The sequence below is a fragment of the Hyperolius riggenbachi genome, chromosome 2 (assembly GCF_040937935.1).
Source record: "Hyperolius riggenbachi isolate aHypRig1 chromosome 2, aHypRig1.pri, whole genome shotgun sequence".
NCBI lineage: Eukaryota > Metazoa > Chordata > Amphibia > Anura > Hyperoliidae > Hyperolius > Hyperolius riggenbachi.
This window is the reverse complement of record NC_090647.1, coordinates 510,151,857-510,174,265: the sequence shown is the minus strand read 5'-3', so window position 1 is coordinate 510,174,265 and position 22,409 is coordinate 510,151,857. Positions and strand designations below refer to the sequence as shown.

General features: G+C 43.4%; 1 protein-coding gene across 9 annotated transcripts in view; it reads right to left on the bottom strand.

The window, feature by feature from the left end:
* Positions 1 to 22,409, bottom strand: part of ROBO1 (roundabout guidance receptor 1) — a 1,398,228-nt gene that overhangs the window by 11,160 nt on the left and 1,364,659 nt on the right. For all 9 annotated transcript variants that reach the window (XM_068270495.1, XM_068270496.1, XM_068270499.1 and 6 more), the window contains 4 exons: positions 19,810 to 19,954; positions 17,995 to 18,240; positions 13,912 to 14,318; positions 12,438 to 12,590 (listed from right to left, as the gene is read on the bottom strand). In XM_068270495.1, the coding sequence (XP_068126596.1) occupies positions 12,438 to 12,590; positions 13,912 to 14,318; positions 17,995 to 18,240; positions 19,810 to 19,954 (951 nt within the window). The remainder of the gene's footprint in view (positions 1 to 12,437; positions 12,591 to 13,911; positions 14,319 to 17,994; positions 18,241 to 19,809; positions 19,955 to 22,409) is intronic.

Sequence of the window (22,409 nt, the reverse complement as noted above, 5' to 3'; positions counted from 1 at the left end):
AGCAAAGATGTGTCCTTACGCCACAGTTCAAGGGTCTGGATAGCGTAATGGTTACAGGCTCCGTTTCTGAAACAGGAGACCAGGGTTTAAATCTCAGCTCTTCCTATTTCAGGAAGCCAACACCAGTTCAGTAAGAAGACCTTGGGCAAGACTCCCTAACACTGCTACTGCCTATAGAGTGGGCCCTTCTGGCTGCAGCTCTGACGCTTTAACTGCGCCAGGAGAAAAGCGCACCATGAATGTTCTTGGTCTTGTCACCACGTAACACAGTGGCCACGGTGATCCTGTGTCACATGGTAGTTTGCTATGGCAATAGTTATACCACTGGTTGACATGGTTGATCATGGCAGCTTCTGCTTGCCAAGGCTTGCTGGACTCTTCCAATAATTGTGAAGCCAAACTCTGCTGCCATAAAACCATCCTAAGAATAGTCTGCAGGATTGGGACTGCTAAACCAGAAATCGTTGCCTTGCTTTCTTCTGCACAGTAACAGCTCTTGTAATATCTAAATGAGCATTAAAATGACTAAAAGATGAATAAACTGGAAACAGCAGCGACTAATTTGACATAAATTTGCTATTTATATCTAAATTACAGGCCGGCTAATTGAAGCGCTGACGTTAGAAGGGAACGGGAGTCTATTTTCGACGATATGCTGAATAAGACACAATTTATATTGATCACATATATCAAATTTACTGCGTTAATGCAGGATGCATTCTAATGGCCGCTAAAGGCCCAGCAGCCTTTCCTCTATTCCTCCTCTAAATGCCGGATAGCAATTACATGTATTTTACTCTGTTTTCCTCCATTTATAGCTATTGCTTTATGTTATGCAGGTCGTTTGGCTGGGTTTGCTTAGAAATAAACAGGGAAAGGAGAGTAAATGGATTTGTGCTCATTTTATGGACGTGCTTTATTTCCATATGGTTATTACCCATCGCTTTAGCAGCCATATTTTCTTTTTTAACCCTTTAGCAGACAATTTATTTAGAGGCCTGCAAGTGTTTATTTTATTTATTTTAGCATATTTTTTTAAAAAATTCTTATTTGTTTCATTTCCCTGCTTCTAATTAGTACTGCTGTAATGTGTATTTATGGCCACTTGCCACTAGAGGGCAGTGTGAAACAACAACAGAGGACTTCTGCTTGCAGTTTCTGTATTTTCTGCCAGTACAGAAAGATCAAAGCATTCTAAGAATTTACAGCACGTTTTAAGCTATTAAGCTAAATCTGAACCACACATGATATTTATATGAATCCAGCCCTGTTACTTCTAGTGTTTACATCAAGAACCAATTCTGTTCCTGAGCTGTACCTTACACTTATTACTGAGAAAGGAAACACAATAAGTGAATTTAATTGAAGAACAAGGAAGCAAGCCGGTAAGGGAGATGGTAATGGTTTCAGCTGTTTAGGGGACACGTCAGTACTTATTACTTAACTAAGTAAGCCAGGATTTAAAGTCACTGCATGCCACTCAAGGTCAAGATTACTCCTTCTCATTAACCTTTTATCAAAATCTAGCTTGAATCAAAGGCTCGCGATAGGCATACTTTATTAGATGAGTAAATATTCTGATAACTTTATTTATTTTTCTTTAATATTAGGAAGCCGATCACATCTCCTACGTTTTCTCATTATATTATTTTATTTTCAGGAAAGAAAGTAGACCAGATTTGTAATTTATATTGTATTCTAAGTTGTGCAGTTTTATGAAGTTTCCACTGTGCTCAGCCGAGTATGTTCTCATTTGATTGACTATGCATGAGAATTATCCAATGTATTGTTTCATAAATGTGAGTATTCTAAAGCTTATTGATGGCAGCTTGGCAGACTAATTCCATATTAACATTAAAATGTGAACATTTGAGGTCAAATATAATGGATATTTCAGAAAAAAATGAATCTTTCCAAGGCTGGATTTATACTTTTTTTCTGCCCCTACGCCAACTTTCTTGCAGCCCCCCTTTTATGTGCAGCAACCTCTTCCTATTTCTTGTGTAGCCCCCTCTTCTGTGTCTAACATTCATGTGTACAAATCCCTGGGGCAGCAGATCCCTATTTACATGTGTTTCTCCTTATTTGCAACCTCTCTATTCCATGTCCAGCCTCTTCTTCCATACATAGCAATCCCTCTTCCATATCCAGCTGCCCGTTGGCCAGCTGCCACGCAAGGCCAGGCCTTTGTGGCCTTTCCAGAAATCCAGCCCTGGATCTATCGTATTTCAGGGTGCAACACTGCCAAATGTATGGTATAACCAAATGGTTGTACACTTATTCAAGTTACAGTTACTTAAAGAGACTCCGTAACAAAAATTGCATCCTGTTTTTTATCACCCTACAAGTTCAAAAAGCTATTCTAATGTGTTCTGGCTTACTGCAGCACTTTATACTATCACTGTCTCTGTAATAAATCAATGTATCGTTCCCCTGTCAGACTTGTTGGCCTGTGTCTGGAAGGCTGCCAAGTTCTTCAGTGTTGTGGTTCTGCTATGAACTCCCCCTTCCAGGCCCCTCTACGCACACTGCCTGTGTATTATTTAGATTAGAGCAGCTTCTCTCTTCTCTCTTATCTTTTACAAGCTGGATAAATCGTCCTCTGAGCTGGCTGGGCTTTCACATACTGAAGAATTACAGACAAGGGCAAAGCTGTTTGCAGGAAGAAACAAGCAGCCTGAAGCTTCAGTGCATGAGAACAGGGGGAAAGAAACACACAAATGATCTCTTGAGATTCAAAAGGAAGGCTGTATACAGCCTGCTTGTGTATGGATGTATTTTTCTATGTGTGGACATACTGTGTACATCAACCTACTTCCTGTTTTGGTGGCCATTTTGTTTGTTTAAAAACAAACTTTTAAAAACTGTTTTTAACCACTTTTAATGCGGCGAGGAGCGGCGAAATTGTGTCAGAGGGTAATAGGAGATGTCCAATAACGCACTGGTATGTTTACTTTTGTGCGATTTTAACAATACAGATTCTCTTTAAAAAAAGTCTTTTTGTTTAAGGGCAGGTTCAGATGGAAGCTGGTGTCTGTCCATATCGTCCACCACGTTCTGCATTGAGAAGAATGGAAGCTTTCATCTCAATGCAGTTGTCGGCAATAGTACAAGCACCGCAGTTGCCTGAATTGCTACGTGTAGCTTGTAGTTCCGTATCCCCAAAAAACACAACGCAATATTGAAACCAATGCCAAGCGCTTTTTATGCTCAGTAGCAGAAGTAATTTATCATTGGCTAAACGTGACACTGGCAGCTGGCCATGTGAACCGGCCCTTAGACATGATCTCTAAAATGACAAAACAGTGGAGAGTCCTCACTCAAGTGAATATGTGTCATCAGCAGTGAGCAGCTCAGACAACATCGCTATCAATCACAGCCCTTAGCAAAGTGGACATGCCTCACCCTAACTCAAAAATTAATTGCGGGCCAGAATCTCATAGAGGGGCCGGGGGGGGAAACATGTGGCTGACAACCACAAAATGAGTCCTACTATTGTCATAAAGGCAGCTCCGAAAGCTGCTCCGAAATGTACATTCTTGCAATATGGCCTGCTTGTCGGAGCCACTGGTGAGTGATCATATGTTTATTACAAGGATGTCATGCCAAATTTTAGCTCTGCTGTAACTGGCTTACCCCCACAATGTACCCAATAGCGTGTTCGTCACGCCAGACTGTGAGTTTCACCGAGCAAAACTATCAAAGGATACCAGAGCTGAACTATTTATTAAAACCGGGGGAAACAGGCATGTATTAGATACCGTCCTCATGCCCACTTCTCCCCCTGTTCTCTTTCGTCCCCCTCCTTTGTACCCTAAATCGCTGTAAGTTGTTTTCGATAGACTGACTACTGAATCCCTGTTTTTTTACCATGTCTTGTTGACACTGCTGTTTTTTGTGTCTCTGTTTTACTATTTATATTCTATTCCTATTCTGAACTATGTACGTTGCAAGTCCAATGCCATGCATGACCCAAACTGATTCTAATTCTTCTCTTATTACCCTGGGGTTCCCCTTTACCTCATGAAATACATTTCCCTCCAGCCTACACATTGATGAACCCATAACCAGCGCTTCCTACTGCAATAACCTGCTGAGATCAGATAATCGTGAAGCATCTCAGGATTGCTGACAGTCAGACTGCATGGAGGAGTCATCCTGTCCAGGTACACTGTCATGTTCCTGTTAAATGTCCTCTAATCTCACAGCCAAGCTCCTCAGCATATACTCAAGGTAAAGAATAGATAATAACGGTCACCCACTCATTTCAAAATTGCTTGTGCTGTTCCTCCTGTGCGCTTTGTCATTTCTCCCACCCCAATCAAGTACCTAAGATTCACGGGCAGGCTAAAAAACTGTGGAGCCCTTGTGTAGCCATTGATAAGAATCTATAATATTAGGCTTTCATATGATAATGGAAAATGATGCCCTTCTTTGAAAAATTGCTGACTGGTAATGAAATTCCTAATCAGATTGTTGTTGCTAAGAAGCGGGAGGCGGTCGGGAGGGAAATGCGGGAGTCGAGCTTCCCCTTCAACAGATTTACTAAGCCTGACAAGATGACAAAAAATAGGAAAACGTACAGAACATAAATTTTCATCGTGCCTCGCGAGCTGTTCTCCTTTGAAAGGGAGAAGAGGAAGAAGCGCGGGCGGTTTAATAAAAAGTGTGCCACCTGAGGCGTTTTCATTAAGGGCTCTCTCCTCTTCAGACAACGTGACTTGTTGTTGCTTCCCAGAATCCTCGGTAAAATAGACATTGTCTGATCAGCGAGAGCTATTTTTGTGCGTGAAGGCATGAAGAGAGATAATTAGGAGGCTTCACGCCTATGCATACAACATTTACTTGAGAACGTTCTGGGCAGTGGCTTCCTTCACATGTGCTGCATATCCTTCAAGTAACACAGGAGGTGACATGTGACATGATGAGACAGACATGTGTATGTACAACGCCAAGCACACAAATAACTAGGCTGTGTTCCTTTTTTCTTTCTCTGCCTGAAAGAGTTAAACATCAGGTATGCAAGTGACAGTTCTGTCCGGGTTGGGACCGGGTCAGACTATAGCGTAACCCTCACTGATGGTGAATTACAGCCTTAAAAAACGTTCCTAGCAGAAAATGGCTTCTCAGAGCAAAAAAGAGATAAACATGGTCAATAGTTCATAGATTTTTGCTCTGGCTTACTTCAATGAATGTGTCAACAGAGACAATGAAACAGTAAAAACTTAAAAAGTAGATTTAAATATAAAATAAAACTGTGGGATCAGGGCCGGTTCTAGACTGAGGCAAGCTTTTGCGGATGCACCCTACTGGTTTGGAATGATCGTACAGCACCTGACAATTTACTCTGCTTCATTTTAAGTTCTCACATGACATTCTGCAGCTCAATACAATAGCACACTGGCTGGCTGTAAGTCTGTGACAAACAAACCTCTTACCCTCAGCCACTCCATTCCTCCTCAGTCAGGACAGCAGTGCTACCTCCTCCCTTCTACTGTGCAAGTCAAATGAAACACTGCTACTCTCCTGCCTCCCCCCTCCTCACTCACTGTCAGACTCCTCACACAGCACAACAAGCTGCTTTTCCCCAATTTCTCCTACTCTGACTGCATGCTGCAAGTGTAAACACACAGTACAAACATGCTGCCTCTGTAATCTCCGCACCTGATGCAAATGTTTCACATCGCTTCATGAGAACCGGCCCTGTGTGGGATATCTAAAAAAGTTATTTTGAGGAGGAAGAGGATAGATATAATTGTTTATGTCATCAGTTTATTTTCACCTCGTGTTTCCTTTAATGACTATGATTAAACTTATCACAACTTGTATATTATAAATTGGCTTCAACAGCACCTTTTCACATTTGCATTACTTTGTGACTTTTCACGAGCCTCTGTCTTTCTCTGGAATTCCCTCCCGAAACACAACAGCAATTTTCCAACCCTTAAAAAATCACCATTTTAGACAAGCTTACAGTCTAACCTAGGCTGTTCCTATCCAGTCCCCTGATGAAGGTTTCGTCTTGCAGAATACTGCATGATTCAAAAACACACCACCTCGGCTCACTGCCATATAATGTATTGTGAAATACGTCTACAGCAACGCTCAGTCGCTCACTAATTTATTTGGGGGCTGGCAATAGCTGGAGCCCAAATTCGATCTAAATGTAGTAATTCGGCCACCAGCAATAGCTGGAACCTGAATTACGCCTTCCCCCAAACAATTAGGTTATCAGTAGGGAATATTGTTTAAAAAATAGCGGGAACATTTTCAAGAGCCAGGGGAGCCGTCTTTCAGCTTCACCCTGCACCCGAAATTCCTAGCACCTTTTTACATGCACATATTGCCTGACCCCTTGCTTACTCTCTATTACTTTAGAATGTAATCCCACAAGGGCTGTTTTTCCCTTTTGTCTCTAGTCCAGTTTGTCATTATTGGTCACTGGGATCTTTACTCTGTATACCAGTTCTGTAGTATTTACAAATTAGGTATTTACATAAAACTTTAGTAAAATTGCCATCCGCACAGAGCATGCAGCAATGTTACCATTAATTTTGCTGACAAGGTGGCATGTGTTGCACAATTAGCGTGATGCATGTTACCTAGGCAACACAACCACTGATAGAATAACTCGCTCTACTCAAGTAGCATAATGTGCAATACCCTAGCAATGCTTGCCTTACCAGGTGACACAGGTTGCGCTAACTGTGCAACGTGTGCTACCTTGTCAGTGTCATTAGTGATAAAATTGCCATAAACTCCCTGCGCACGTAACTCTGCTGGACTTTTGCCCATATGCCCCATTGAGTGAGGCACCTAGTAGCACCTGGCTGTCTCCCTCCTGAGCACAGACACTTTGCAGAGCACACAGGAGCAGAGCTTCCTCGTTTAGCGGTATTGCTTGTAAATTTACGTCATTTTCGCATCAAAAATGTCATTTTCGATTTTGAGAAAATATTCATGAAAATACAATGTATTTTCGCAATATGGTCAAAGGAAACAAAATGTTCTTTCCGATTCGAAAATTCATGAAAAATCGCAAAAAAAACCCTAAATCTTTATTTTTACCACAAAAATTCATGAAAAGCGTGAAAATTGTTTATTTTAGCGCTAACATTTGTGAAAAATCACAAATTTATTACAAAATGATTTTCAATGCCATTTTTCGCTCAAAAGTGGAATCTCACATTATTTTTGCAAAAATTAATGCAAAAAGAATATCGGCATTTTCGCTCTTCATACAGAAGAGGTTCTTTACCCACTAGCTGACCGCGTCACGCCAATGGGGGCAGCCGCGGCGGCAGCTCCAGGACCACCTCACGCCGGCGTAAGGTCCTGTGGGCGTGTTTTGCAGGAGATTGCGCGCTCTGATGTGCGCACATCTCCACTTAAATGACTGAGCTACACTCCGTCATCAGCCTCCCAAGCGGTGATCGCCGCTAGGAGACTGTTAGATGGCGAAACCACCGCCTATTTACATAGTACAGCGCTGCGATCTACGGCAACGCCGTACGGGGGACAGCCGTGTGACACGGCGGCTCCCCTGGGACGCACGAGAGCAATCAGCACTCATTGGCTGAAGCCGATGACAGCCGATCACTGTCATAGGCTGGCTAGGGGAGGGATGGAGGGGAGGGAAGAAATATACAAATAAATAGTAATATTTATTAATAAAAATAGAAATATTTACATAAAAATAAAAAATAAATAAACATCCTGGGAGCCATCCTCGCCCACCAACAGCGAGCTCTGTTGGGGAGCATAAAAGGGGGTGGGGGGGGGGGAATCACTTGTGTGCTGAGTTGTACGGCCCTGCAGCAAGCCCTTAAAGCTGCAGTGGTCTGATTAGTGAAAAATCTCCTGGTCATTAGGGGGGTTTAAACCGGGGGTCCTTAAGTGGTTAAACTGTTTTTCGGAGGTATTGTACATATTATGCAAAGACATTTCTGAACAGCTAATGGGATCGTTTGGAATACCTGGGTTTAAATTTAAATCAATAAAACTGGAATACCGTGTCAGCAAGTGAAGCGTATCGATTGCCGATAATAGCTCTTTGGAAAGTATTACCGCTCGCATCAGTTGTCTATCATGTGCAAGATGAAAATAATTCATCCTTATGCAGTCAATGCATTGATTTTATATAATATATATGTTCCCTGCCAGGCTCTCCTTCTGGGGAAATGGGCTAATTGCTTCCATTAGTAGAACAGGCGTAATGTGATGGACTGTCCTTCTTGCATTCTGTACAGCTGTAAATGAGGACGGAGTAATTTATAGAGCATGCGTTCCTAGGGAAAGCAGGTATAGCTACAGAATCGGCTTCACAGCCTGCCAACTTATATTCATGGCACAGGTTGTTCTTACATCGGCGGCATTACACACACAATGTGGCCGGGTAGTAGTGTAATGTGGGCTGGATAGTGTAATGGTTAAAGTGTACCCGAGGCGACATGTGACATGATGAGATAAACACATGTATGTACAGTACAAAACTCATTAACCCCTTGCGTACCAGCAGTCTATGGCCCCTTAAGTACCTGCCGACCGGCTAACACCAATGGGCATGGCCGCGGTGGCAGCCCCAGGACCGCCTAACACGATTGGCGACAAGTCCTGGGGCTCTGTTTTGCAGGAGATCGCACACAGGCTGCATGCGCATCTCCTGCTCGGGAGCGAGGTTCCGCCCCCTCTTCAGTCTCCGAGCGGCAACTGTTAGACGGCGAAACCTTCTCTGCTAAATCTGCCTGTTATCAGCTCTGATAAAAATCCCCGACTGAGCATTCAGTCTAGCTTTGCCCCGTATGATTATAGCTGAGTGAGTCTTCTGTGATGTCTTTTCAAGCCCAAGCACACCCCCTCCTAGTTCTTATTTTCTGCTAGGAGGATACATAGCAGGAAATTAGAGCCATAAGGGGGCAGACTTGGGCTTGAAAAGACATCACAGAAGACTGACTCAGGTATAATATTTTAGGGCACAGCTAGACTGAATACTCAGTCGGAGATTCTTATCAGAGCTGATAACAGGCAGATTTAGCAGAGAATAATGAATCAAAGAGTAGAGTGGGTGTTTACTGTGATGTTCCCATTGATATAAATGGTAAAATACATGAGGGTGCTTCGTCTCTAGTTCTCTTTAAGGACCAGAGACTGCTGGAACCACAAAACGGCGGTAAGCGACGAATCACCGCACTTGACGGTCTTCCTGGTCACGCATTCTCCCATTGTCACTTCCCTTCACTCTGCCATCGCTATGATGGCAGAGCTCTGTGCGCCAGTCAGGAGCCATTTTCATTGGCTCCAGACCTTGTCCATCAGTGTGAGCCAATGTGATTGGCTCACAGTGATTACGCCGTCAGGAGCCAATGAAAGCGGCTCCTGTCCGGCTCACAGAGCTCTGCCATCAAAGGGACGGCAGGGTGATTTCAAGTAATGTGGTATGCAAGTAGTTAATAACCGGGCTGTTTTACTTGTTTTATTTTGCTGCCTAAAAGGGTTAATTTTTAGGCATGGAAGTGACAGCTTCTGTCTTATCAGTACCTTGGCTCTGGGGAGAGGTATAACAAGGTCAATAGTCCATGTATTTCAAGTCCAGGACACTTAACAGGCTGCCACTGATTAGAGACAGTAAAGGCGCGTACACACGCCATATTTTCACAAACGACGTGTCCGTCAGACCCTCCCGCTGGGCAGACGTTCTGCCAACAGTAGGACGTGTGTACAGTATGTCGGCAGACTGATAAGACTGTTTTTGACTGATCCGCAGTCTTATCAGTCTGCCGACAGACTGTACACACGTCCTACTGTCGGCAGAACATCCGCCCAGTGGTAGGGTCTGACGGACACGTCGTTTGTGAAAATATGGCATGTATACGTGCCTTAAAACATTCAACCTGCTTTGTAAATGTTTAAAGATGAAAGAAAAACATGGGATACTTAAAACAGTGATTTTTAGGAGTAGGAGGATAAATATTATTGTTTATCTCATCAGTTTATTTTCACCTCGGGTTCACTTTAGGGGCTCTGACACAGGAGACCTGGGTTTGAATCTCAGCTCTTCCTGTTCAGCCTGAACCTGTATAGTAGGAGACCTACGGCTAGACTCCCTAACACTGCTACTGCCTACTGAGTGTGCCCTAGTGGCTGCAGCTCTGGTGCTTTGAGTCCGCCAGGGTCCAGATCATCTAATGTGTGTATGTAGCTTAAGGCCTATTATTTATGAAGAGGAAACCAATTCGCTCATTGGTATGTTGTGAGGGTGTGGGAAGAAATCAGAGTGATTGAATTACGCATATCTGTTCCTGGACACCCACTTTAAGCATAAAATAGTTCTTTACAAGAACATGATTTTCTTCTCCAAACAGGATCCTCTTCCTGTTGCTATGAAAACGGAGCACTTTATCACAAGAAGACAATCCTCTTTGAGGGTGAGGGCCAGAGACATGCAATGGAACCAGGGCCCCAAGGCCTGGGCCTTGGGCGGCATCATACCAAGGGGGCACCTGGACATGAAATAGTGGTTGCTACATATGAGGAGGCTGAAAATGGGGAGCAACACATGAAAAGGGAAGATGATGTCCAAGAGAGCTGTTCATGAAAGAGGGTCTGCAGTACAGGGATGATACACATGGAAGAGGGCGTGGCACATGGAGTGGGAGGGGCGCTCCTGCACTTGGAAGCGCAGCCCCAATATACTTGGCCTAAGTGTAAAAAAAGTATAATCCGTCCTTGCCCGGAACAGTCTCATAATGCTAGATGAGATGAAAGATCATCATATTTCTGAGAAATATCTGTATGATTAGTGCTGACAATAGCAATAAGAAGAAGAAGGTTTATCTACCATATATCTCCAAAACTGGGCTTTAGGCTGTCATTTAGCACATAAAAACACAATTTACTAATTTCATTTGGGCCTCAGTAACTCACAAAATCAAGATTGAATCCCAAAACCCTTCCCAATCGAGTTTGAGAGTTTCTATTGAACAAGCATGAGCTTGGATTGAGTTATATCACACAGCAATATGGTCAGGGAGGACTAAAAATGAATACTATTGCTTCTATCAGCAGTCTGGTGGTGGGAATAGTGATATTATTGTTTTCTAGCACTAATATTGTTTTCTGAGCCATCTCAGCAATATAGATCTCTAATATGTGACTCAATAAGGTACATTTTAAAGGTCTATTAGGGCTCGTTCCCACTATCGCGAATCCGCATGCCTCCAATGCATGCGGATTCGCACATGTAATGTGAGTGGATAGGGCTGTTTCCACTCCTGCGGTGGCGTTGTGCGTTTTTTGTTGCGGAGAAAAAACGCACAAAAGAGGCAACGATTTCGCCTGCGTCGGGAATCCGTGCGAATCGCCGCTAATGTATTTAATAGTAAAAACGCATGCGGTTTTTTACATGCGTTTTTACCCGCGATTTCGCGTGCGATTTCACACCTTTTCCAATTTTATTTTGCCCTGGCAGTGTCATGGTTAATTTCGCATGGCACCCTGCCATGCGAAATCGCACGCGAAATCGCGGGTAAAAACGCATGTGGAAACGCATCCGCATGCGTTTTTACAAGCGTCGGAATGCGGCCGAAATCGCGTCGCAACAGTGGGAACGAGCCCTAAGACATGGATAGATTCCTCAGTACAACCGCAACCATTTGTAAGAAACAGCTTGATTGCGTTAAAGGGTTATTCCACTTGTGTTAAAAATTTGCTATATTGTATCTGACAGCTACATAATTTTACGATAAAATGCAAAAAAACAAAAACCAAAAAAACACTATTCAAGCTGCCTATATATATATATATGATACATAGGGCTTGATTCACAAAAGAGTGCTAACTGTTAGCATGGCCGTTTTTGCATTGCGCACGCTCACAAATTTTCGTGCTAAATGATAACGTTTTCGTGCGCAAATGCGAACTTTCGTGCGAAAACGATATCAATTTTGCGGTAAAATTCGTGTTTGCACGCAAAAACATTATCGTTTTGCGTGAAAATTCGCGATCGCGCGCAACGCGAAAATTCGCGTGAAAACGCCCGTGCTAACAGTTAGCACTCTTTTGTGAATCAAGCCCATAGTATGCTAAAAAGAAAAAAAAACACACAAAAACCTAAGCATCCCCTTTAAATGCTTTCTGGAATAGATCAGCCTATGGAAAGGGCATGGGCTTTGGTTTGTCTTTCTAACACCTCCTAAAGGTGGAAAACCCCATTTAATCAAATTTGTTTTAGGAGAACACAAACTGCAAATTGACATTCTACATTGATAGCTCAACAAGATTCATTAGCACGATAAAATGTGTTGAAACGCATTAAAAATAAATTAGACCTTCAAAAATGTGAAACTTGGAAAAAAAATGAGAGAGACGTGCTTCGTGCCATATGTACCAAAATGAACTGTAATAAAAGCCTAATTGCGTTGTATTTAAATGAATCTCACCATCTGCGTAGACGTCTTTCCGGAGTTGTCCTTGCTGGTGTTTCTGTTTTTTGGCCGGGCGACTTTTCTGTATGATAGCGGTGCTCATATTGCTGTCTGTGGACACCGGGCTTGTGGGTCTCTGACAGTGAGCTGGGTGGAAATGTCTACGGCCTGGAGAACAAGAACGGAACATAGTAAATAAACATATTGTGTCTAGTTTTTTTTTGTACAGCTATGTTACCTATATGTCATCAAAGAAGACTGGAATGATAGTTATGATTAAAGCAAGGTTCTCCTGAACACTAAGAGTATACCAGGGCCCAGTCTTACATTTGCATGGTAGCTAACTGGCATGAAAGGTCCACCTAAAGTGTGAAAACGCTTTATTCTCGATTAATATTAAGGCAAAAATACTAAACTTCCTGCCATGCCTGACTAGCTAGAATTTGTAGTCTAGACCCTAGGTTCTCAACATGTGGTACACGTACCCCAGGGGTTTACTCCTGAGGGTTCCAGGGGGTACTCGGACTTGATATACTTAACCAAGAATAACAAATTTAGAGTTTTAGAAAATGATAAATCCCATTAGTATTTTAGCTAACTAACTGTTTAAAATCATTATGTACTACGATTAATTATACTGTATATTTAAGGGGTACTTGTGATAATTAGAGATTAGGGACATGCACAGGTTTACTGGGAGAAATCCAGATAACAACTATCCGGGTTTCTCCCAGATTCGGATTTGAGCATCCCTATTGATAATGTTTACTATGCTACGGTAACTTGGTGAATACAGGGTTTTAAAAGGGGTATCCTGTAAAAGTCAATTTATTTCAGTAATTCGTCTTAAAGGGGTTCTGTGGAGTGTTAAAAAAACAAAAACCGACACTTACCTGGGGCTTCTATCAGCCCCCTGCAGCTGTCATGTCCCGCGCCGCCCTCCTACGATCACCCGTTCCCTGCCGCCGGCACCGGTCTAACAAGACAAATAGTGCCCGCTCGCGTCTCCATGAGACAGTAAGATCCCAGAGACGCGAGCGAGCACGTGCGTACCTGCGGTATAGTTAGAGGAATCATTAGACCGGGACCAGTGGCCATCACAGCAGTTATCACGTGATCTGTCAGGCGCGGCGCTTTGCACGCGTAAAAGATTACTTCGCGTGATAAACAAAGGTTTGAGCGCGATCACGTGCTTGTTTCATTGCAAACCTTCATTTGTGCGCGTAAAAGATTACTCCGTGTGATAAAGCACCGATCACATGATAGTGAATCAACCCCAATATGTGATACTGGAGGTGCCATTTTGTGGAACATCAGGCAACAGTGAGCAATGACAACCCTCCATGTACAAACAAGTGCAGAAAAAGAGCGTGAAGATTGACAAACCTGATATATGATGTAAGCCAGCTAGTTTTCTAACTTACATTGTAAAAGGTTTAGATGACAGTTCTCATAATTCATATATAATGCTAAAATGTACATAACGCACCTCCTGCTGCTTCGTGCATTTGGTGTCTTGCTACTTTTAGTCCAGCATATTCTGCAGCGGCTGCTACGGCCTGTGCAAAATCAGCGTCTGTAAAAAATGAGCCGTCAGACGAACTGACGCTAGATCGTCCACTCGACACATTGTCTTCCTCAGAGGCGGAGCCCCATCCATTGATCATGGAACCAGTGACAGAGCTTTCTAAGTCTCCAATGCTGGAGGCGGGAGTCTGTTCCAAGCCACGTAATAGAAGTCTACGGCTCTGTATCTTCGTTTCCATCTCCATGTCGTCCCCTTCTTCTTCTGGAACATCCGTATCCATGTCTGACACTATAGGCCCAGAAATGTATCCATACGTGTGAGGAGGAGATATGGGCCTAGGTGGTGGAGGAGGGCTGATTTGATGTCGTCTACATCAGGCAAGAAAATAAACGGGAAAGGTTAGAGAGGTACAATAGATGGCATATGTAGGGGCTCAAGCAATGGGGGTTGGTGAAACTACACAAATGATAATGTTAACTTATAGCAATTAATGGGGAAGAACAATTAAATCATAGCTCCCAACTGTCTTTCTTTTGGAGAGACAGTCCCTCTTTGGGAATCCCTCTATCCTTCTTTCTTCCTCACGGGTCCCTCTTTCAGGACAGATCTATGTAAACATATTTACTTTTCTTCTGAAAAATGTATTTGACTCTAAACTTTATTCCCATCCCTTAAATTGATATATTTTTATTTTCAATGTTAATATGAAGGATAATGGACCAGAATAGGAAGGAACAGTGTGATTTAAATAAAAAAAAACAGCAAATTTTTCTTACAAAATCTTTATGGTATGTGTGACTAGGGGTTTGTTGAGGGCGTGATTAGGGGTGTGGCAAGGGAGTGGCATACGTGTCCCTCTTTCTTGTCTCAAAAAGTTGGGAGCTAAGCCATTAATTGCACCAACTCTCATGCATACGCCTAGCTGAAAGTTCATAAAGAACATGGGTGATGCAACGTACTGTATATCAATCTCCCAGGCTACATTACTTAATTCATGGAGATAGGGAAGCAGGGGGTGGGCTTTCTGTACACAACCAGGAAGTAGTACAGTAAGGAAGAAGAGGTGGGCCTTCTGCACACAACCAGGAAGTAGTACAGTAAGGAAGAAGGGTGGGCCTTCTGCACACAACCAGGAAGTAGTACAGCAAGGAAGAAGGGGGTGGGCCTTCTGCACACAACCAGGAAGTAGTACAGTAAGGAAGAAGGGGGTGGGCCTTCTGCACACAACCAGGAAGTAGTATAGTAAGGAAGCAGGGGGTGGGCCTTCTGCACACAACCAGGAAGTAGTGTAACAGGCAAGACCTAAACCTGCAGCAGAGGACTGGCAGGTAGGTAAGTATATCTCACACTAGGGTGATCGCTGTGTATTGCTGTAGCCTATCCACCTTTTCACATTTAATATATATGACTTACTGATCGCAAACTTTTTGCAGGCCTTTTAAGCCTACTTTATTAAATACAGACTCACACTTAAACTTTGCAGCTTTAACAATCAATATACAGTATATCTGTGTTATATTCATAGTTCCCTATATAATTCTACTTAGACATAGTAAACGCTCTAAAAGCTCGTCATAAAGCTATAGCAAGCCAGTAATTCATATAACCACACTGGCAAAGAACATAAATAAGGAGAAAAGGGTAATTTTACCCAGGCTTAAGGGCAAGTAGCAAGGCTCCGGAATGAGCCAAAAACAGATTAACAAGACCATTTCTAACTCTGCTTATCCATTCCCTGTTTATTAAAAGCATTCGCTAGAAAGTGCTAAACACCTGTGAAGCTTTGCAAGAGGAACGCTTAAAAAAAATTACAAAATAAAAATTTAAAATGATACGTTCCATTTTTGTCCCTTTAGCACTCCGAAGCATAATTAGTCAATGCGAAGAGGCAGGTTTGCTAATAATAGGAGACTTGGCAGGGAATTGGTGCCGTATTATTGTAATAATGTATTTTTAATGCACACTCTCCTAAGTTTTGTTATGCATGGAGCTGTGAATGATATTGTTATTTCTGGCACATTTAGAAGTCTTTCACAGTTCCCACGCACTCTCAGGTGCTGCGAGCAGTTCATAAATGAATCATTCAATTTACTGTAACACCTGCACTGGCGCCAGCATGAACTGCAATTGACTTCCTGCTCTGCCAGTATAGATACACGTCAAAGCCCTCCAGCCCTAAAACTACCACGAGCAAGGCTCACCAACTCCTACACATTAGCACCAGGCTGCAAGTCTCTGTCCTGCTTCTGGAAACGAGGAGAAACATTTTCTCCTGGTTCATAAAAATATATTGTGGCTACTAGTAGGAAAGTCTGTTTTCCGCCAATGTCGATTAGCGTTTCTGCGGATTTCCGATTTCCAAGTAATCGATATTTTGGTTATTTTTTGCACTCTCTGATTGGCCAATACTACCGAGTTGACTCTGCATTCTCTGATTGGTCTAATGCTTCCAAGTTCTGTGATTGGGCTAAAATTACAGAGTTGCGGTAATGCTGTATTTACTAAATTCCGATTTCCTTTTTCTAAGTTCCGGTTCGAAATGACGATTTTGGAAATGCACAAATTTTATTTCCACTGAATCCAACTGAGCTGCCCTAGCTACCAGCCTCAGATGCTAAAACGAGACAAGATCTTCTACATTTACTTTCCATTCTAGGAACATGGGGTCACATGCAGAAAACATCGGTAAATTTGTCATCCATTAATTATGCTGCCAAGGTAGCATGAATGGCGCAATTAGCGCAACCCACGTTACCTAGATAATGTGAGCATCACTAAGAAACTTGGGTCGCACTAATTGCCCTATGCCTTTTCCCCATAAAATTGCAACTTTGCCAAACTTTTGTACATATGCCCTGTGAAGTCTGTAACATGTCACTGTAATGGCACAGACATGTATTATCAGAATTGTACCTTTTCAATGCAATGCTACCAGCAGTTCTGGTCTCTTACCCTTACAGACACTTTTCTCTTACACTAACACTAACACTGCTGCCCAATGGCTGCTAGTTGTAACCGATCGTCTACGACTGGCTACAACAATTATTTCCTATATACTGTAGCAGCTGATCAGCTACAAGCCTCATCGGTGCCCAACTCACCTTTTGGGCCCCTGATTATCGGTTATTAACACAGATTATTAGAATCTGGTGTCAAATGTTTCCTTTAACCACTTTACCACCCTTGCTACGCTTATCTACTCCCCACAAAACTTTACTTGAAGCTCAGGGGAGTAGATAGGCGTACTTGTGGTAAACAGTGTGCTGCATGCCCAATAAGCTATCTGATTATGTATATAGGGTATCATTTTAACCGTGACAAGTGAGAGAATAGATTTTGTGTTGTTTGACAACTGAGGGCTAAGTCATGTGATTTTTTTTTTACCGGAAAACTGAATGAAAGTAATAAAACTGTTCTTTTCATGTACTCTATACCCCTAAATAAATACTTGTAAAAAAAAACCTAAGTGACAGCATTGAAAAGAGAATACATAGTTACCCTAGGGACTTAGCTTTTAAAATATGTATGCCATGAGAGTGTATTACTGTTAATCATGAAGATAAGGGCTTTTAATTACTGATAGAGTACAATGAGAAAACAAAAAAACACAAACCAGAAACGAATATATTATCGCCATACATTGTACTAGGAACATTATTTAAATGTTGAGATAACCAGGACAAATTAGCAAATACAATGTGTGGGTTTTACCTATGGTAACATTGTTTATTTGAAAACTATAGTGCATGGAAATGGAGAAATAGTGTATTTTTTCTTTTTTTTTCCTCATTTTTCCCTTTAAAATGCACAGATAATAGCATAATTACTAAAAGCAAATATCACCCTCACAAAGCATCATTTGTGGCAAAAAAAAACAAGATATAGATCATTTACATCTGATGAGTAGCAATAAAGTTATTGGTGAATGAATGGGAGGAGCGCTGAAATGTAAAAATTGCTCTGGTTTTTAAGCAAAAAACCCTGTGGTGCTGAAGTGGTTAAAGGGATGCCCAACCACTGTCAAAACTGTATCAGCAATATTACCTTCTCTCTAGGTGATGCGGTACAAGATTCATGTCATCCTGGCAGTCCTGAAGCATTGGCTGGAGTTCCTCCTGAGGAGATGGGGTAAGTGTGGCAGTGGACTGGTGGCTGTAGGACACAGCAGCTGGAGAAGAAGCAGCTCCCCTTATTGGTGGGGTTGGACCTCTCTCGTCATCTTCTTCTAACTCGTCTTGCTGCAGATACATTCTTGTTGGTGGCATGGGGCAGGGCAGATCTCTATCGTAGCTTGAAATGTTAAAAAAATAAAAAAAAAAAAGCTTTCAATTTAGAACACAGAACTTTTTTTTTCTTCTAATCATAGTAATATCTCACATATACTGTACAGGCTAAACTTCATGAGTGTCAAATATGAATTTATGGTTTAATACAGGAAGTTTCTTTAAGGTATATGCACAAAAGTACAGTAAAGTTCCTGTTACTTACAGTGACAAGGTAGTGCACATTCTGCAGTTAGTGCAACCCTCGTTACCTAGGTTAGGGTTTCCCAACACTGTCCTTAAGTACCACCAACAGAGGTAGTCATATAACGCAGTGGCTGGATAGTGTAATGGTTAAGGGCTCTGCCTCTGACACAGGAGACCTGGGTTCGAATCTTGTCTCTGCCTGTTCAGTAAGCCAGCACCTATTCAGTAAGGAGTTCTTTGGGTGAGACTCCCTAACACTGCTACTGCCTACTGAGTGCGCTCTAGTGGCTCCCTCACAAGCGCTTTGAGTCCGACAGGAGAAAAGCGCTATACAAAAAAAGGAATCATTAATTATATTATATATCACTGCGATAGGCCGACATTTTAACACCCAAGTTTTAGGTGTAAAGTGGAGGGTCAGCCTATCCCCGAGGATATGTCTAGGGTGATGTGTGAGGTGGCCCCCATGTGCTTAGTGCACTACGGAGCGAGTTTCAGCATCTATAGCTACTTGTCCTCACTCCAGCTTGCTTCCTCTAGTTTACCCGGCAGCTTTCTGAGCTAGCCACTAGAGCTTCAGGCTCACTGTGGTCACATGACTGTGAGTCCAGAGCTCTATTGGTCATTTCAGAAGCTGCATGGATCACTAAAGAACACAGGCCGGAGCGAGGACAGATAGCTATATCTTCTACAGTATGCCTCGGGGCATGCTCTGCACCCACCGGGACATACATAGATTCTCGCTGCCCAGCCACTTTGGCGCAAGGGAGCTGAATGACGGCTCACCCTGCTGCTGCACTAATTCCGGGAGGGGAGATTAATTATTATTCCCCCTCCGAATCGTAGCAACTCGGAGGTAGAAGTAATTTGGGGCCTGGACTTACACTGCAGTGCCACCATAGACATAATAACATTATGTCTATGGTGGCGCCCAGGTAAGGCGCAGCGCGGGGAAGAGTGTGCGCCTAAATGACCTGATTCACCTGCCGCCACATTTGATTGCGTGCTGCCCGTGGGGGGTGACGGTGGCACATTGGAATGTCGGTGAAATTGGTGGGTTATAGCTTTTGCCCTATTTTTTAGGCCAAAAGAGTGCGAGTGTGTGGTTGGGCGGGTTAGCGTATGTGTGGGAGGGCTTAGCCGCGTGTATATATGGTAATTAGCTCTGCTGAGACACTAATTACCTCGCCTGTAACTGTTCATAACTAATGTTGTGAGGGTAACGTGCACTAGTTGTGTACCTAGGTAACGCGGGTCGCATAAATTGCGCCCGGCAACTTTACCATACTTTTGAGCATATGTCCTTTCTTCTGGTGAGCTGCTGCCCACACATGTGAGGTGGTGGAGGATCATATATTTTTATATTTGTGTATGCATATTGGTTTCTTACTTATCATCAGCAGCCAGTGTGTACTCCTCGCTGCCCCCATGTGGCGGTGGATGGGTGGGCGGCGGCGGCAATAGGTCAGCCCAGTTCATCCCGCCTTGTTTGGATACTTTGGGCGGCCGCGTCCCCTTTTTGTGACCTTGGCTCCCTGCATTGAAATGACAAAGAAGACATGATAATCCCTATCGCCGGCAAAATCATTTATAATTAAGATAATATAAATCTCTGAAAAAAAAATGACTATGGAAATAATTTACCCAGAAACATATTCATTACATTAACAGCTAATAAATACCCAAAGTGCAATAAAGTCACAAAATGAATTTTACAAGGAACACCATTTGGAGTGATCTTCCCCCAGCTATTAATTGCTTTATAGATTATCATCTAAAACAAATGAGCTGTAGACATATTTTCTCAAGTGCTTTCTTTTACTATTTAATTGCTGCAGACCAAAATACAATCTGATCTCGATATGATCTATTAGCGTTTCGCTGTTGCATTAAGGCATTGAGTATACATCATTTGTACTTGTCCAAAAATTGTTTTAGGCAAAATTATTTGTTTCGCTCAGGGGAGCTGCGGCAGACAAGCGATTAACTGTTGCTGCAAAGGCAAAGAATTAACATGAGGCCAAGTTCACAGTGGGCCAGTGTAATAGCCGCTCTGTAACGCAGCTTATCGCACTGCAATGCACCACCTATGCAACGTTAAAAATGCGGCGGTAGCGATGCGGTATAGTGGGTTGCGGCATTGTAATGCTCTGCATGCGGTGCGTTACAGGCTAAACGTCCTGAATGTCACATATGGATGTATCTGTTAACACAGGACATTTCTTTGAGGTATATTCACAAAAGTACGCTAAAGTTGACGTTATTTACAATGACAAGGTAGTGCGCATTCTGCAAATATGCTATAGGCTTGCTATACACCAGCGATTCTGGATGCTTGCCTGGCTTACAGGGGCAAAAAGAGATCATTTGCAGGGCCGGTTCTAGAAACAATGGGGCCCCCGGGCAAAATTACCCCCAGGGCCCCCAATAGACACCCCCCAATCAAAAATCGGCAGGAGGGACCCTTTGTTGCAGCCAAATATTCATCCAAGAACCCTGAGGCAGTGGCTGACACCACCTGGCTCAGTTGAAGACTCTGCAGGGGCACCTGGGAACAACAGTTAAGTTGGGGGGAGAGACCTTGGGGGCCCCTACAGGCTCTAGGGCCCTAGGGCAATTGCCCCCTTTGCCTCTATGGTAGCGCCAGCCCTGATAATTTGCATATTCAGTAGTGGTGCATTGTGGGTAACCTCAAATGTTCACTTATAGCTGAATTATTGCAAGTTTCCTTCTGTTTTAAGAAGGCAAACTTCACCAAACATTGCTTTTTAGTAGGAGGGCTTTTCGGTCTCTTTTATCCTCCTATACATTCCGGGTGGTTTGGGTCACCTCGAGCTGCTTGGTTACTCTCTCATTCTGCAATTAGCGCAACCCTCGTTACCTAGGTCAGGGCTTCCCAACACTGGCCTCAAGTACCACCAACAGAGGTAGCTACCATTTATCACTGCAGATAGACTGACTTTTTGACACCCACATCTTAGGTGTAAAAAGTTGGGGTCAGACTATCCGTTAGGATATGTCTAGGGTGATGTGTGTGGTGGCCCCTGTGTGCGGAGTGCACTACAGAGCGAGTTTCAGCATCTATAGCTACCTGTTCTCGCTCCAGCTTGCTTCTTCTAGTGTTCCCCGCAGCTTTACGAGCTGGCCACTAGAGCTTTAGGTTCACAGTGGTCACATGACAGTGAGTCTGGAGCTCTATTGGCCAGTTCAGAAGCTGCATGGATTACTAGAGAACGCAAGCCGGAGCGAGGACAGGTAGCTATATCTTCTACAGCACGCCTCGTGGTATATCTTCTACAGCACGCCTCGTGGCATATCTTCTACAGCACGCCTCGTGGCATATCTTCTACAGCACGCCTCGTGGCATATCTTCTACAGCACGCCTCGTGGCATATCTTCTACAGCACGCCTCATGGCATATCTTCTACAGCACGCCTCGTGGCATATCTTCTACAGCACGCCTCGTGGCATATCTTCTACAGCACGCCTCGTGGCATATCTTCTACAGCACGCCTCGTGGCATATCTTCTACAGCACGCCTCGTGGCATATCTTCTACAGCACGCCTCGTGGCATATCTTCTACAGCACGCCTCGTGGCATATCTTCTACAGCACGCCTCGTGGCATAGCTTCTACAGCACGCCTCGTGGCATATCTTCTACAGCACGCCTCGTGGCATATCTTCTACAGCACGCCTCGTGGCATATCTTCTACAGCACGCCTCGTGGCATATCTTCTACAGCACGCCTCGTGGCATATCTTCTACAGCACGCCTCGTGGCATATCTTCTACAGCACGCCTCGTGGCATATCTTCTACAGCACGCCTCGTGGCATATCTTTTACAGCACGCCTCGTGGCGTAGCTTCTACAGCACGCCTCGTGGCATATCTTCTACAGTACGCCTCGTGGCATATCTTCTACAGCACGCCTCGTGGCATATCTTCTACAGCACGCCTCGTGGCATATCTTCTACAGCACGCCTCGTGGCA